The sequence below is a fragment of the Lagopus muta genome, chromosome 9, assembly GCF_023343835.1.
Source record: "Lagopus muta isolate bLagMut1 chromosome 9, bLagMut1 primary, whole genome shotgun sequence".
In the NCBI taxonomy this organism is placed as follows: domain Eukaryota; kingdom Metazoa; phylum Chordata; class Aves; order Galliformes; family Phasianidae; genus Lagopus; species Lagopus muta.
Window position 1 is genome coordinate 13,437,920 of NC_064441.1, and position 15,837 is coordinate 13,453,756.

At 34.7% G+C, this 15,837-nt stretch overlaps 1 protein-coding gene across 2 annotated transcripts in view; it reads right to left on the reverse strand.

Moving 5' to 3' along the window:
• Positions 1-1,059: 1,059 nt before the first annotated feature.
• Positions 1,060-15,837, reverse strand: part of PLS1 (plastin 1) — a 38,092-nt gene continuing 23,314 nt past the window's right edge. For both annotated transcript variants that reach the window (XM_048954547.1, XM_048954548.1), the window contains 11 exons: positions 15,357-15,438; positions 14,495-14,660; positions 14,258-14,400; positions 12,744-12,839; positions 11,097-11,292; positions 6,285-6,363; positions 5,355-5,469; positions 5,135-5,268; positions 3,746-3,869; positions 1,808-1,932; positions 1,060-1,360 (listed from right to left, as the gene is read on the reverse strand). In XM_048954547.1, coding sequence (XP_048810504.1) covers positions 1,225-1,360; positions 1,808-1,932; positions 3,746-3,869; positions 5,135-5,268; positions 5,355-5,469; positions 6,285-6,363; positions 11,097-11,292; positions 12,744-12,839; positions 14,258-14,400; positions 14,495-14,660; positions 15,357-15,438 — 1,396 coding nt within the window. In that variant the 3' untranslated portion in view covers positions 1,060-1,224. The remainder of the gene's footprint in view (positions 1,361-1,807; positions 1,933-3,745; positions 3,870-5,134; positions 5,269-5,354; positions 5,470-6,284; positions 6,364-11,096; positions 11,293-12,743; positions 12,840-14,257; positions 14,401-14,494; positions 14,661-15,356; positions 15,439-15,837) is intronic.

Here is a 15,837-nt window from a genome sequence, read left to right on the forward strand (position 1 = left end):
AAAAGGTACAAATCCAAGCCCTTAATTCTCTGAGACTGAGTATTCACTCACATAAGGGAAATCAAATGGATGCATCTTCTTTCTCTTAAGATGTTGTGCAAGACAACAAGCTTGCTACAACTGCTCGCTTATTATCGTGCTTGGATCTTGCCACACTTACTGTTTCCAGGAGTGGAGAGAAGAAGCGGCTCCATATCTTTAAAAGAGAAAAGTCCATTTGTATTTAGTTTTGTGTTTTTTACTGTTCAAATTCTGGTAAAAATTAAAAATCCTTGGTGTAAAATTATGGCTGCATAGAAAGGTACAAACATTTGCTTAAGATCAGTATGAAAATACTTATGGACTTGATCTCACCTAGACAACGTACCCTATACAAATCCTCTCTATATATGCCATATACTCCAGTAAAAATCAAACAAACAATCTGTAAGGAAATGCAATTCATTTAGGTGAACTCCCAAACTGGACAGGCCAGGCTTTTATTGTTCACAATGTTTTACAATATTTTATGAAATTAAAAAAAAAATCTTGTGTAGTTCAACTGAAAAAGGTAACAATTATGCAGATCTAATAACATTATTACATTTCTGCTTACTATGCTTTTTTCCTCAGGACACAGACCATAGAAGTTCTTGCTCAATAGCAAAGCTACTACACTTAAAGATGATTCTCACAAAAAGTTTCATCAGCTTTATGAATATTCTTTAGCTTCCAGATATATCATAGGCCTTCACTTGCTCTGACTTAAGTCAATGACAAGACTCAGGTTTCAGCAGGATTTAAACTCTTAAAGAATAAGGCAAGGATGATAAATTATGAAGTTCAGGGTAATGTAATAGGACTGGAGTGCATCTTGATACAGGTGTGACTAATTTTAACTAACAGCCACCAAAAAAGTTTCTCAATAGGTGCTCAAAAAACATGAAAGGTAAAATGATACAGGTGGTTACGTGCTAAATAAACCAGAGCTTGATTGATGCAGTTGAGTTGGTTCATTTTCAAAGCAGAACAAATTAGATATTTTGTAATGAACATTCTGAAAATAGTAGCAACCATAAATAATCAGTGTATTAAAATTTCATTCAATTTCATAAAAACACATCAGGATGTAATTAATATATTCGTACATACAATTTCTCATTTTGTACTAAGTTTTGAAATTCCGTAAGCTGTGAGGCATTTGTCATGCTTAAACATCACAGGAAGTTGTGTTAAATCTCTTCATTATTTTATTTTGTTCAGTCCTCTTCCCATCAAACATGCAAACACTGTCATCACCATTTTTGGCTTCACTTCAACCAGATCATCTGGGAGAGCATATATACGAGCACCAATTTTTCGAGCAACTGAAATGGCATACCTTGAAAATTAGAGAAAATACATATTATTTAACTAGCATCTACTAACATGCCAAGATTCATAGCAACAACAGATTTTAAAATCAGGATATGCCTGTTAAATCAGCACCGGGTGAAAATGAACATGATTGTGAAGAAAAAAAATGTATTAACAACTGTATTGGTAGCCATTTTGCTATTGGTTCTCATAACATTTATGTTTCTTAGAAACTTAGGGATTATAGCAGGCTGTATTAAGTTAATTGCACTGGAGTGAACTCAAATGCTCTAGCAGACTTAACAGCTACAAAATAGCTCTTGAATATTAGAATTCAAAACAACATTCTCTGAAACAAATCAACTAACATTAGTGTAATTCCTCTCTGTGAAATTGATAAGTCATTAAATAAGCCATGAATTCATGCATTTCTGCACTTTATGAAAATAAAAACTATTCATTTAAAACTTACTTGGCATTATTCAATTTGTCTTCATAAGAAAGATTTTCTCTCTTGACCATTTCTTGGCGAACTGCTTTTGGTGCAATTGCATCTATCAAATCTAGGACAGGTAAACTAGTGCTAATTGATTTGTCCTGAAAGAAAAGAGACTCAAAAGATTAGCATTAGAAATGTATTAGCTTTTATTATTTTGTTTTCACAATGAAAGAGACCTTGCCTCTTCAAGAGGTGTAGAGGTTTTAGCACATCAAAATCACAATGTCCGTAATGCACAATAATTTATACCGTATAAAAGGTATAAATTGACTAAATCAAAGAAATTTCCCCCTCCCCTAAGGACAAAAGGGAACTTAAAAAGAAGTCCAAGGAGCAGATTTTAAAGACAACAAATAGGTTTTTGCATTCTCTGACTAGTCTGACTAGTCTCACTTTCTTCTTTTTCTCATAATACAATTATTTTCTGCTGTAGCTTATGACCCACTCAATCATTTTTGCATCTCAGATGGTATTCTGAATTAGTATGAGGAATTTGTTTAGTCTTTGAAACATGGACATGTTTTTCTCAATTTTTGAAACAGAAAAAGGATTTACTGCAATTATTTCTTCCCAAATGTCGTGGCAGAGAAACGGCCTACTGCAAGATGACGTTGAACCAACAATCAGAAAACTGTCCCAGTGAGTCAGGCACCACTTCTTCACAGTTCAGCGCAGAAGGCACATGGCATGGCAGCCTTCATCACCAGAGTTACGATTTCAAATTCAGCCAAGTCCCACAAAGCCACACTAATTATATATTCAGATATAGTAAAAAATTTTAAAAGGCAAAATCTCTACTTGAAGACATTGAACTCATGATTCACCTCCCCCAAAAAAACAAAAAGCATTTTTAATTTTTCATGTTTGAACTAATGCTAATTCAATAAAACTTCACTTTCACAGTCCACAAGAAGTATCAGGGACCTCCAAATTCTCTGCTACACAATGTTTGCTGTAGTTACCTTAAAGTGTGGAAATGAGTTCAAACTGGGAAAGACAATATATGCATGAACATTGTCAAAAATCAGTAATACAGCGATTATGCTGAAGAATGTCTCCTTAAACCAGTAGTTTCTTGTCTGTCTACCATCAGTAGACAGTCTACCATCCTTTCAATTACCTTAAAAATAAGCAATACCGGCATACCAAGTTCAAGATACTGGGACAGTTTATCTTATTTTCAACTTGTTTATATCAACATTACTACAACAAACACAGAAATAAGAGATGAAGCGATCCCTCTTAGGCAGAACAATACCAAGTTTTCCTCCTACAATAAAAATGCAGTCTTCTGTTGAACAAAAATAATTTGGTATTAACTTTTGCTTAATGCTTACCTAATTCAATGTCATAACATGGGAAGCTTTTAAATATTTAACTTGCTAGGTTCTTACGTTTCTGTTGTAAAGCACATTGACACAACTGTTTCAGTACATACAAATAAACCCCTCTATGAATGCTACATTTGTGTGTGAGTGCAATCACATAACTGGCATTTCTAATGAATGAGACTCACACTGCATGATGCACCTGACATACTTTTTTTTTTTTTTTTTTTTAAACTTAAGCACTTTTTAACATTTTAAGTCTGTGAAAGGAAAGCTTCAGTTATCAGTTCGTTCATATTTGCTGACAGGGAAAAACTCCAGGTAGTATTTTGAATTATTTCTGGATAATGACCAATAATGGCAATATCAGGCCTGTGGCATATCAAAAATGCCATTCAAGACACAAGTTGCTGGTTATATTGGGTTCCCCCTGGTGGCTCTGTCACACACTCACTTTCGAACGGCTGTTATTCAAGCCAAAAACCCAGAATTTTCCCTCCGTAACCTAAACTCCTAGTAATTAGGTTATAAATCCCAGATATGATTACAGGTGGAAAGAAGAAAGGTAAATGTATTTGATTACCTTGAAACTGGTAATTGAAGTTTTCTTATTTGCATTTGCAAGTGTCTGATTCACCCACTTAATAATAATTTCATCATTAACTTTTTCACCCTCTCCAAGGTCTGACAGCACATTCAAAGTATACCTTGAATAAAGAAAATAAGTCTGAACTAAAGCTACAAGCAATAGTAGAATATTACTCTAACGCAGCAACAAGTATTTCTCTTCATAATTACTTTGCTCTGGAAAGCTCTCAGTTTTTAGAAGAATGAAATAACAATGAACATTATTAACTCTGGGATGTTATTTCATTCTATACTTATTGAACACATTAGAAATCTTATTTTATAAGCTTAAATGGTTCCCTTGCTTTCAGTCACTTTGACAACTGAATTGGGGTAGCCCAAGAAAGAAAAAGCATTGAGTATTCCAGAGTAGATGTAAGAAAATGAACTTGTGGAAAATAGATGCCATAAAATAATTTGTATTGAAATCAATTAATATCTGTGGTCAGTGCACTAGCAAGATTTTAATTTTACAATTACTACAGCTGCGAGGGCTTAAATTCTCCGTTTTAATGCCTATAGCATACATAATCTCTTTTTTGATTTCACAAATATTTAAATTATTCCATGCTTCCAGAAAAATACATGAAATTAACAATATTTTACATAAATACAATTTAAATACAATATTTTACATACTTTTATATTTGCTGAAAAACATGAAATTTTACTTTTTTAGTATGCAAGGTTTTAATTGTCAATGTATAAATCAATGTTTACATGAACACACACTGCTGTTGTTTCAATCATTACACATTATGTAAAAATAAGTATATACACTTCCATATATAATATTTTACATATAAGTATATATTACATATAAGTTTATAAGTATATATTTATGACATATTATAGGGATTTTATGATTTACAATAGGGATGCTTGGAGATGACTCTCCAGAATGCCCATTTTAAATATACTGTATAATCACACTCAGTTCATTGTTTTAGATTTTACTCCTCCTTACGCAAACTCCTGTATTTCACAGGTTAATAATAAAAAATAACAAAAAAAATCTGTTTAAAAACATTGTTAATGTTCAAAGTTAAAAGTCACTTTTGCACTTGTAAAAGGTTTAAATGGTTATTTGATTCCAAAAATTTTAAAATACTTTTATATATTGAAGTGTATTCGTTTTTATTTTCAAGTGTGAAATTTCATTCAGATTATGGAAACATTTGTATCTGATTATAACGCTGCACAACAGTGAATACATCTGTCAGATGCACTGTGCATCAGTGCACCTGTTAGACAAACTGCAGATTTGTCTTCATTTCCTTTGATGTAGAAACAGCAGCAAATACACACACACACACGTATACATCACGTATTATGTCCAACGTACCTTCTCATCAGCTGCCATATCAAAGCCAAAGTCAAAGTTGGATTGCCCTCATTTAGATCATGTCCAGCAATACCAACCAGAGAGAATTTTGCTTTTGTCTTCCCAAGTTCTACTGCATAATTGCAATTCTCAATCTAAAAATAAATGCAATAATAAAAATAAATACAAATAATGAAAAAAGAGCCTGTGAAACCAAATTGCATTTGTAGTGTGTACCTACCTTTTTCATATTACCACCAAGTAGAGGATAAGGACGTTTGTTGACATGAGTCCAATCAACTGGCACACGAGTCATTTCATACAGTTGGAAGATTATTAAAGCATCAGAGAGGTCACTAAATGAGAGTAAAACAATATTTTTAAGTACAAAATTTGATACTCAAAATGAAAATCTTATTAAGACTCATTAAGGATGAGACTTCTGAAAGTATGTATTATGTTGCAGAAAAATTCCAGTCACCAAAATTAAAATTTTGTCAGCCTGTGGAGAAACCGGTCTAAATCATGTAGCTTCATCTCTGCCACTATTTCAGTTAAATTGTACATTCGATTTCATTACTTCCACAAATCTTAGCAAAGCAAGTAGAGCAATAAGTTAGTTTTACTAGCTGTAGTTGTTTATATAAGGTACACATGTATACAGCACCTAGGTAAACAGTCTTCATTTATTCATGTTTCCTCGTAGCTTTTCAAAATGTTAAATACTTATGCTTAATCTGCACATACAGGTTTATTTTGCTAAAGGCTTATCTAAACCAATATACACCTCTTGTGAAAGAAGGTAATTAGCAAAAGTATCATCTTCCCAACTTCAATCGCATTCCCAATAAACCTTTTCAACTACCTATTAGCTGACATTTTTTGTTATAAGCCATCTACAAAGAGCATTGCTTCATAGCAGTTGCGAACCAGAAACAACAAATGCTAGCAGCGCACATCTATTTCTTGATCACGAGTATAATATCTGAATCAAGTGCTACTTAGTGTGACTCTGCAGACTTATCATACTGTAGAGAAGCTTGGAAACCACCTTCAGTAGAAATAAAGCTTCCTTGAATTCATGTTGTTACTGTATTCTTACAGATAACTATACTTACAGACACATTATTATGTTCCTGGTGAGAAGAAAACATTGCTTAAGAAGCCTTACCTGTATAAGTGATTAACATATGGGCTTACACCCAGTGAATTCATCCAGTTTCTGAATGTTCTTTCTTCATTACTTTCTCCTACAGTGACAGATACAATTCTGTATAAATTACTTAGAGAAAACATTTCAGTAAGCAACGTTTAAATGACTTGGATGCATACAAGTTCCAGCTCCCATATGACATTTTTTTCCTCAAAAATGAGTTCATCCTTTTCATAATAATCTCTATTGGCCAATAGAGAAGTTATCAAATTCAGTCTTATCAAATTCAGAGTCCCTCAATTGTGGGCAAAGAGTACAGAGACCCCTATCCGACTATTTTTTATTTTTATTTTTGTTAATAAGTGTAGTTTTATAAAATACAGAAATGGATCATTGATTGGATTCATTTTAGATAATGAATATATTATGGAGCAGATGGTGACAAATAACTAAACAATTCCTAAAACTAAGATAATCAGTGTAAAGTGTGTTCAGCAGTATCATTATAAGTTTGAAGTGCCTTTTTCATTAAAGGCTAATACTGACACTGCAATTGCACCAAACTCCAGTAACCACAGCTCTACTCTCTCTACACGTAAATCTTCCGTGTTAATTTGTGAACATCTTCCAAAGCGACAGACCTCAACTTCTCAGTTTTTAAACACTGGAGGCTCAGCAGGGCAACATTACAGTGGGAACATTTGTGATGCTGTTGACACTGCCACAGGGGCTGGTTGTTCTTGCAGTTTTAACTGGCAATGCCAGAGCAGCCGGAAGTTTCAGCTGTGATTGACATTTTCCAACAGAATGGATTCTATGAGTGCACTGCAGTCATCTTCTGAGAAATGCAAAAGATTCAGTAGAAAAACCCCTCTCTCTTTTCTGACTTAGATTGTTCTTGCATATTGTAATTATGAGCCCCTTAACTAGTGCTCTGTATTAGGGTTACATTAATACATTAATTTCCTATGTTCAGCATTTCCTAACAATGGACCTGTGACCAATTGTTCGTGAATCAATGCTGCAAAAGCCATTTCCTCCTACATCAAAGAACATTTCATTTCAACTCTCTGTAAAGAATGATATAACAGATTTCACTGAACTGAAACGTGCAAATCTGAAGAGTACTTTGCTTTGCTCTCCTTATGTATAATGGTGCTGAGTTTGTCTAATGAGGTTTATGTGGTATGAAAAGAGTTTCACTGTGTTCTGCAATTCATGCTGACTATAGGAAAGCAAAGCAAACATATAATTAGATTAAAAAGAAAGCCTCCTTATTGTTATTTCCTACCAAACTGATGTGATGGCATAGCTCTATTTTCAATTAAAGGTTATAACTTTAACCCAAATACTTTGTTTTGTAGAAAAAGTCCTGGACTGCTACATATATACACACACATGTATATAACAAAACATAGCTTGAACTCAAATATTTCTGTGAGAAATTTCAGTTGTAATTGACATGTTGCAACAATACTCATTTTATTAAAAAAAAAAACAAAAAACTGTCAGCTAGATTATTAGTTACTTTCCACTTAATACATTATATTCACTCTACTGCTGTACTTCCTTCCTAAATTATGAGATCATACATATGGAGTTCAGCCTAAAATTTTGTTTCAGAGATTCACTTGTAAAAATTAACAAAAATTAATTGATGATCACATGTTGAAAGAAAAATACTCTTCTGTGAAGTCTTTAGACAGTCAGCTTTGTTTCACAATTCTTCCCACAAAATTTAAGAGACAATAAAGGACTACATTTTCTTAAAAGCATTAAAAAAAAAAAATCAGAATTTTTCTGTAGAAAAGATAAAATCAAAGAAGATAAAGTATAATTCAAGCAGATTACTTAATGAACTCTTACTAAACGTGTAGCTACAAAGACATACTTGGCAACTGCACTCAGACAGAATTTTACAATGCATGCTTAACACTGACAAAAGAATCTGAAGTAGGCAAGCAGGAGTAAGAGCACCATTTTGTCTATCAGCAACTCGATATAAAAATATTTAATATGCCAACTTTAAACAAATGTCTTCATCATGCAACACAATGTTTTTAAGTTTTCCAGATGGCTGAGAACTGACCAATTTTTTCTCTCCATTCTTTTATTCAAAATATACCTTGTGATCCTACCAGGAGCACATCTTCTGCTGAGTGGTGCAGCAGATAGCCAAAATCATAGGAAAACTGCAGAAAGGGGACAGAGCTACACAAAAGAGAGAGGAGCAAATTTGGTAGTATCCTTTATACTTATAGCCATCTCTTTTTTCTTTCAGATCACTACACAATGAAACTGAGTGAGGAATCATAGGGATGGTCAAGATCCAAAGGGTTCCAAATGCCTGAGATTCTCTCTGAAAGGTAACAGAGCAACACAATTTGATCCCTCCGTTCAGCTGGCCTGAGCAGGCCTTGAAGGCTGCCAGTGGAGTAAGCAACAACCTCAGATTACAGGCACACTGGATGAAACATGGGAGGACATATATCCATATATTCCCCCCCCCAAAAAATGGGAAGGTTTTCTGCAACTTAGAGCCCAAACTCAGCTATCTTTCCTACAAGTGAGAACTTCCCCAGAGCAATAGCAACACCCCAAAGTCATGCATTTACCAAGGACTCCCTTCTCCTCCCATCCCACATAGTATCAGATGTTCTCCCCCCCCCCCGTCCTCCCCTTTCCCTTCAAAGTTCATCTGAGGAATATTTGCTCTATGTACAAATGCACATCACCAGACTTCTTAATCATTTTTAGCCTAGATTACTGATTATGCCTAGTGTTTATCATCTTGAACAAGAGAACAGCCATGTGATACTTTTTAGGTGGAACCATCAAAGATGGGACTTGACTCAGGAACTCCAAGGCTTTCCTCTACTCACTCACATATAGTCTACAGCTTTAAGTCTTGGTTTAAGGAAAGCCCCTACAAGTTAGTTCCCCAGAAGGAACTACATGGTATTTGACTTGTTCAAGCCTTGTCCCCATTTTAAATGCATCATATTAGACCTATGTTTTTTTCCTTCTAATTATTGCGGCATATTAAAACAATAGAAAGAATAATATCAAAATCAACCAACATAAAAGGACAGAAATTATTAAAACACTAGAAATAAAAACACTGAAAGAATGGCAGAATAAATACTTTCACAGAGTACAGAAAAGTACTAAATACAGTACCTACATTAGGAGGGGTCAAATCTGCATTTCATGAAGCAAAACAGGAAAGCATTATAAATCATGAGTCAGATTACAATAGACCATCTATGACGAAGCTATAAAGAAATGAACGTTTGATATTTTGTCTAAAACTACTTTTAGAAAACATTGGTCAAAACACAGGACTTTATGAAAAACAAACAAGCAGAAAAACACATGAACAACATTATCTTTTGATGATTGAGCTCTATATGACAACAAAGGAGTAATTATTTAGGGGCAGAGAGAAGTCTTCTACTTGCCTTTAGACATACAACAATGGCATGGTTATCATCCATCCCTAAAATATTCCTTAACTTAAATCTGTCAATTAAAGAATGGTAATCTGGCATGCAAGTGATGAAGACTTTTCCTAATGGCTTTGTCTGAAATTTGGATCTTATCTAAGTACTTCAGCAAAGTTCAGAAAGTAGTTCATCTGTTTCTTTGAAATGCCAATGATAATTCTTATCAATTTGACCCATCAAATCTCAGCTGCAAGTTAATATTCAGAACAGAGGAGCTGAACTGAATATATTCGACCTTCACACAGCTCCCATACACAATTTCAAAAGTATATGTTTCCAACAAAACTGCAGTAGAGGAAGAGCAGGGCTTTCCTTCAATGATTTGTCCTGGACAGCAGGGACTGCAGGCACTAGGGATATCACGGCTGGAAGACTACCTCCTGTGCTTTGATACTTCTACAACAGCTGGCACCCATGAAACAAGAAAAGCAGGAAGTCTGCAACAGGAGGGGTCTGAGGGACACAAGATTTGTGAAACAGGGATGCAGCAGAGCAGCAACTTATGAAAGAGTGAGAAGCAAAGGAAGATGGACTCACCTAGATGGAAAGGAAACCTGATAGGAACAGTATGAGGAAGGCAGGAGTAGGCAGTGCAGAGGAATGTGTTAACATTGTTGATGATTCTCCCAAGTGCGTCAACCCTCATTCTCACCTTTCCTTTGAGATCAGTGAACAACTGTGAAATAGACTGGCAGGACTGTTTCATTATCCTAGATTAGCTGGTCCACAAAAAGGGTAACAGCCAAAGACTGCTATCAATTATTCCTTTATCCCTAGCATTAGGGCTCTGAACAGTATAATTAAAGTACAAGCTTAGTGATACGCTAGGATCAATATAGGTAACTGGTACAGAATTTTTTTTTGTTTAAGTTTCCTCTTTTAAAAGGAAATCAACCATGCGTGCCATATGCGTGCATACAGCAACAAAATCTGTGAAGGCATTTTGAAAGACTATAACACAGTAATAGCTTTCCCAATTAGAAAAGCTAGAACCTGTTCATTAGCTAAAATAGAAACATTATGGCAAGAAGAACCCAGAAAGGGAATAAGTGGACAGGTTTTGCTAGTGCAAATGAATGACAGGAGGTTATTCACAAATATCCTTTGGTCAGGCTAATGTAAGCAATTCAAAATTCCACATTCCAATATTTGCAATTATGGGGACTGCTACTACAGGCTTATATTGAAAGCTAATGAAAAAGCTCTATATGCTGGTGTTTACACAGCAACCATCACACAGGGATCCTACATCACAGCTTAGAAGGGATACTTAAGCAGAAATCACTAACATTGTTCTCTTCTATATTCTTAGTAAGTTGAGTACCTTCTAATAAAGTGAGATCATAAGATGAATTGTCAGGCTTGTGTAGGGCTGGATATGTGTTAAAGAGATTTGCAACGAAAGCCAAATTGAGTTTAGGGTTGCCTGCAACCACATCAGCTGGAGTTACAAACTGCCTGCAGCCCAATTTGTCTGCCTGTTGGAGCATGTATTCAGCCCTCCTCAAGTCATTCTTATCCTACAAGAAAAGAAAAAAAATTAAGTTGTAACAGTCCAAATCTGCAGTCTAGCAAATCTTGATCCTCCACAGTTTGAGCTAGCTCTTCTCGCCCGATACAATTCCCCTTTTCCTTCCACTTCCATTCTATCCTTTACTTTTGTGGCTAACTGCTCAGCATGCCTCATGAATCACAGCAGCCAGAGATTATGTTTCTGTTTCCAAGCTGTTGATTCCCTCGCCATGCATTCCGAAACATGGGCCATAGGTTCATCATCTCTGCTTTAGAGTGATATTCTCAAATACAGTAAATTACAGATGATCTCCAAAATCCTCTTTAAAAGAGTCTGGACTTTTCAGAACATCACCTTGTTTTCCTTCAAATATTTTCCCTCCAAATCTTTTCAGTTGGTGTAATGTGCAAGGTGTATGAAAAGATAATTTGCTTATAATTGTTTTTTCTTTAATATTAATCTAGCTAGAATAATTAAGAATTCAGAACTGCGTAGCACATACTTTTTGCCTCTTATCTTCACAGCACTAGGAAGTTAATATTTAGAGGGAAATTAATAATTGATTTACTATTGGAATAAAGTCAGTAACTCAAAGCCATTACACTCAACCATAACTTCACCGTAGAACAAAAATGCATGTTACTGATAATGGTTTATATAATCATTTTTCTGTAATGAGCTATAAACTATAGAAAATTACTGGGGAAAAAAGCAACAAAACCCCACCATTCTTTCTCACTCCTCATGAAAACTAAAACAACAAGTAAATCTTTCTTCTTGAAGGAATTTGAAACGACTGAAACTCAGTTATAATGGAAAATTTTGCACACATAATTTTCAGTTGAGTTTTCCTTATTACAGCAAATAATGAGGTTTCATTTAAGATTTATACATATACTGTAGGCAGTCAGTTCAATTTTGTATTGAATGCATTCTCCAAGTAAATTTTCCAAACAGCATCACTAAGTAGCCTGAAGAAAAGTGTTTTCAACATCTAGATAGGCTTTTCAGCAGTCCTATTCCTTTACAACTCACAAGGAAACACTTCACTTCCAAGCTGTTTATTGGAAAGACTAGCACGTTCTCTCTGAACGCTATTTAGCCTGAGGAAAGATTAAAATACCCTTTTTTCCTTGCTTTAATTCCAACAGAACAGAAGCAGGATATTGTAACGTTCACATCAGAGGACCCAACCCCATAATATAGCTGGACACTAACATAAGTAAAGCAGCTCAAAAATTTGGACTGGAGGATGCATAATCTTGTTTCAGCCGTGCTCTGGAACTTTACTAGAGCTTTTTTTTCCCTTTCATCTTCCATGGCATTGAGGAATCTCGCTGAGGTTGCATATGCTTTACAAAAGCCAAATGGGATTCTGAGACAGCCTTGCTGCTAGGATGTTGGATACATATACAGTCTCAAAATTTCATTCTGTTTTTCAGATTTCAGGATACTTACATTAAACCCTGAAAAGTCAATTTTAACATGCATTTCATCAGCGTCACCTCCTTTGGGTGCAATCTGATTTAACAGATGGTAGTACGCTCTGGAATCCTGCAACAGAAGCATGATGTTAAGAAATTGAGCAAATATATAGCTTTTCATTGCTATATGCTGCTATTACAGTCTGATTGAAAAGCCACACAAGTCAGAAATATGCCACTCTAATTACAGTGAATATGGATTTTGAACCATTTTATTATAGCATTCATATAGAACTTGTTAAGTCAGATAAAAGAACAGTAATGTTAGCTGATTGTTCTGGACAGTGCTAGTTACATTAATGCTGCTGGATCTGAACTAGCGATCTACAATGAATGCAAATTTATATAGGTTACCCACAAAAATACGAAACAAAAAAAAAACCTGGAATTTTTTTCTGTGTTGTTTTATTCATTCACACTTCTTTTTAAACCAACACTTTCTTAGACTTTTCTTTCTGAATGGACTAAGTAAAAAGAATTAAAAATAAGACCAAGTGGTTCTTTCAAGATTAATCTAGTGACAAATTCAGTTTTTAGTACTCTTCTCTTCTTTCCCCCCCACAAAGAAACCAGCAAAACCAATAACCTAGTAGTTTTGAAAGTATTTAATACTTTTCTGACATAGCATATGACATCTCTAATCTCTAAGCAGTTTTCATACAAAACCCTAGTTTGCTTTAATATTAGCCTTCTCAGTAACACCAAAAAAAACTATTAACTAGCAGTTAATCTGATTTTTTCTTCAGCGAGCAGAAAAGGTGTCTTACCACCACAGGGAATCTGGCTCATTTTCTTTATTTTTAAAAGTTTTTTTTCTCTGTTTCTTGAAGTGGACTTACTAATGTACTCTGCATACCTCATACAGAATGACTGAAAATGAGCACGAGGAACCAGTATGTCTTGGGTCATTAAATTGGAACATCAGCAAAACAGTGATTGAAAGGGGCTGCTCAATCCCTGGATCAAGGAATAGAAGCTACCTCAGAAACCTCTCTGAATAATTCTTTCCATAAATTGCTTCCTATTCTTCTGTAAAAATGCTAGGTACAAAATGCAATAAACATCAGCACATATGCACCAAGAGAGGCTTTTAAGTCATACTCTTCTTCCTTAAAAGAACAAAAGAAAGAAATTATGGGTGTCTGCAAATCCAGGAGCAGAGAAAGATGGCCAAGTAAAAATGCAACTAATTGGGTAATACAAATTGTCCTAAGTTGTTCTAATAAAAAATTTGGAACATTGAAACTGTCCTGAATACGGCCCTGTTGGAAATGATCACTTTGCACTGTGGTGTGAAAATATGCAGTACGAGCCACTGAACAGAATGAGATGGAAAGGTTCTTTCCTTGTTGAAAAAATGTAGGATTAACATACATACAGAAAAAGCAGATGGTTAATATTCTAAATACTCCTGATCTGGCTCATCTGTTTTCTATGCATGGCATGCTTTAATACCACTATATTAAATTATCAATGATAACAACATACCCTAATGTCTTGACTGAAGTTACTGATTTTCTGCCACCCTGCATTGGTCAGATGGTAGTTCACCCATCGTAACAAGAGCTCTTCTGGGGAAAGCTTCATTAACTGATCCAGTTCTTCCCCTTCATTTAGCAAAGCGATGAGAGCTGAAAAGAAGTTTGAAAGAAATCACTGCCACCATGGTTCCTAAGCAGTTAATTTTAGAACTCCACGAACTGCCAGAGTTGGCATTACTCTTACCTTCATTTCTAGAGATCTCAATATCAGCAAAAAGACCAACTTTAATTATCTGCCACAACAGACCCAATACCAAGTGTGGTTTTCCTTCTTGCAAATCTTGTGATCCAATATTGACCACTGTACAGCCAATTGCAGATGCTGAGTTCAGAGCGAGGTTTAAGTTTTCCTATTTGGAATAGCAACATTTTATATTTTTATGAGGATGTGAACCTTAGTAGATTTGTTCATATTAAAACAAAATTTTCTAAAAGTTTCTGAAGCTACAAATAGCAGTGATTAGTTCAATGGTAACCATTATACAGCAAGAGATTTTTCATGGACTGATACCTCTCATCAAAAGATAATTGAAAACATTATTCATACTGCTTAACGTGCACCCACTGAAAAATTATGGATCACCTTCCACTGCTTCGATCACAAATCAAAGCCTTATTTATAGTGCAAAAGAATCACATATACAAATTAGAAAATACTGTTCAAAACACCAGGGACTTCATATTGTGGAGAAATGTGTTAATATGGAATTTTGTCCTATGAAGGAGATTGTTGTCATCATAGTCATCTTTTTGGCCCTTACACAGCCTGATGTTTATTCAAGCATCTCAAATTGTAATTGAGCAAACTGTATTTAAAAAAAAAAATCACAGCAATTCAACATGTTGATACTAAAAGTAAAGTCAATGATTGAGACAGATGAAAAATTCTAAGGAGAAAAAGACAGCTGCCATATTACTTTTTTTTTTTTCCTTCCCAGTGCACGGATACACTATGTATGCTTATTCTGTCTCTGTAGATCACTTTTGCTGACACATCTTCCTCAATTAAGTAGAGATTAGAAGACTCAAGCAGTAGATTTACTTACAGAAATAGTGAAAGGAGTTAGTTTCTTCTTATTAATAGCCCTTTCATCAATTGTATCTGGTTGTGAAAAGTTAATCATTTTGCTAAGAAAGAAAAGTCAGTTTATTCATTTTTTTCACTTCACAGATATTTCACTATTGCTTATGAAATATTTACAGCTAGTTTCAAATGTTAATGTCTGACAAGATTAAAAAGACAACCATGACCTCTAAACCTTTTCTCCTTAAATAATTGTACATTTATATAGAAAACTCCTACATAATACTACTTAAAGAAATTTGAGTGATTTTATACTAAGTAACAGACCACACCCCTGTTATCAAATAGAGATAGTGAGAGATTGTAACTGTGAACTACTCAGAGTTAAATGGTCTCCAGAGAAAATATTTGTACTAAGTAATTCTTCGGGACTGCATTCCTACAATATTCTGTATCCATGATGATCTGCAGCTTTGTTACCATCGTGCTAAGAACTATTACTC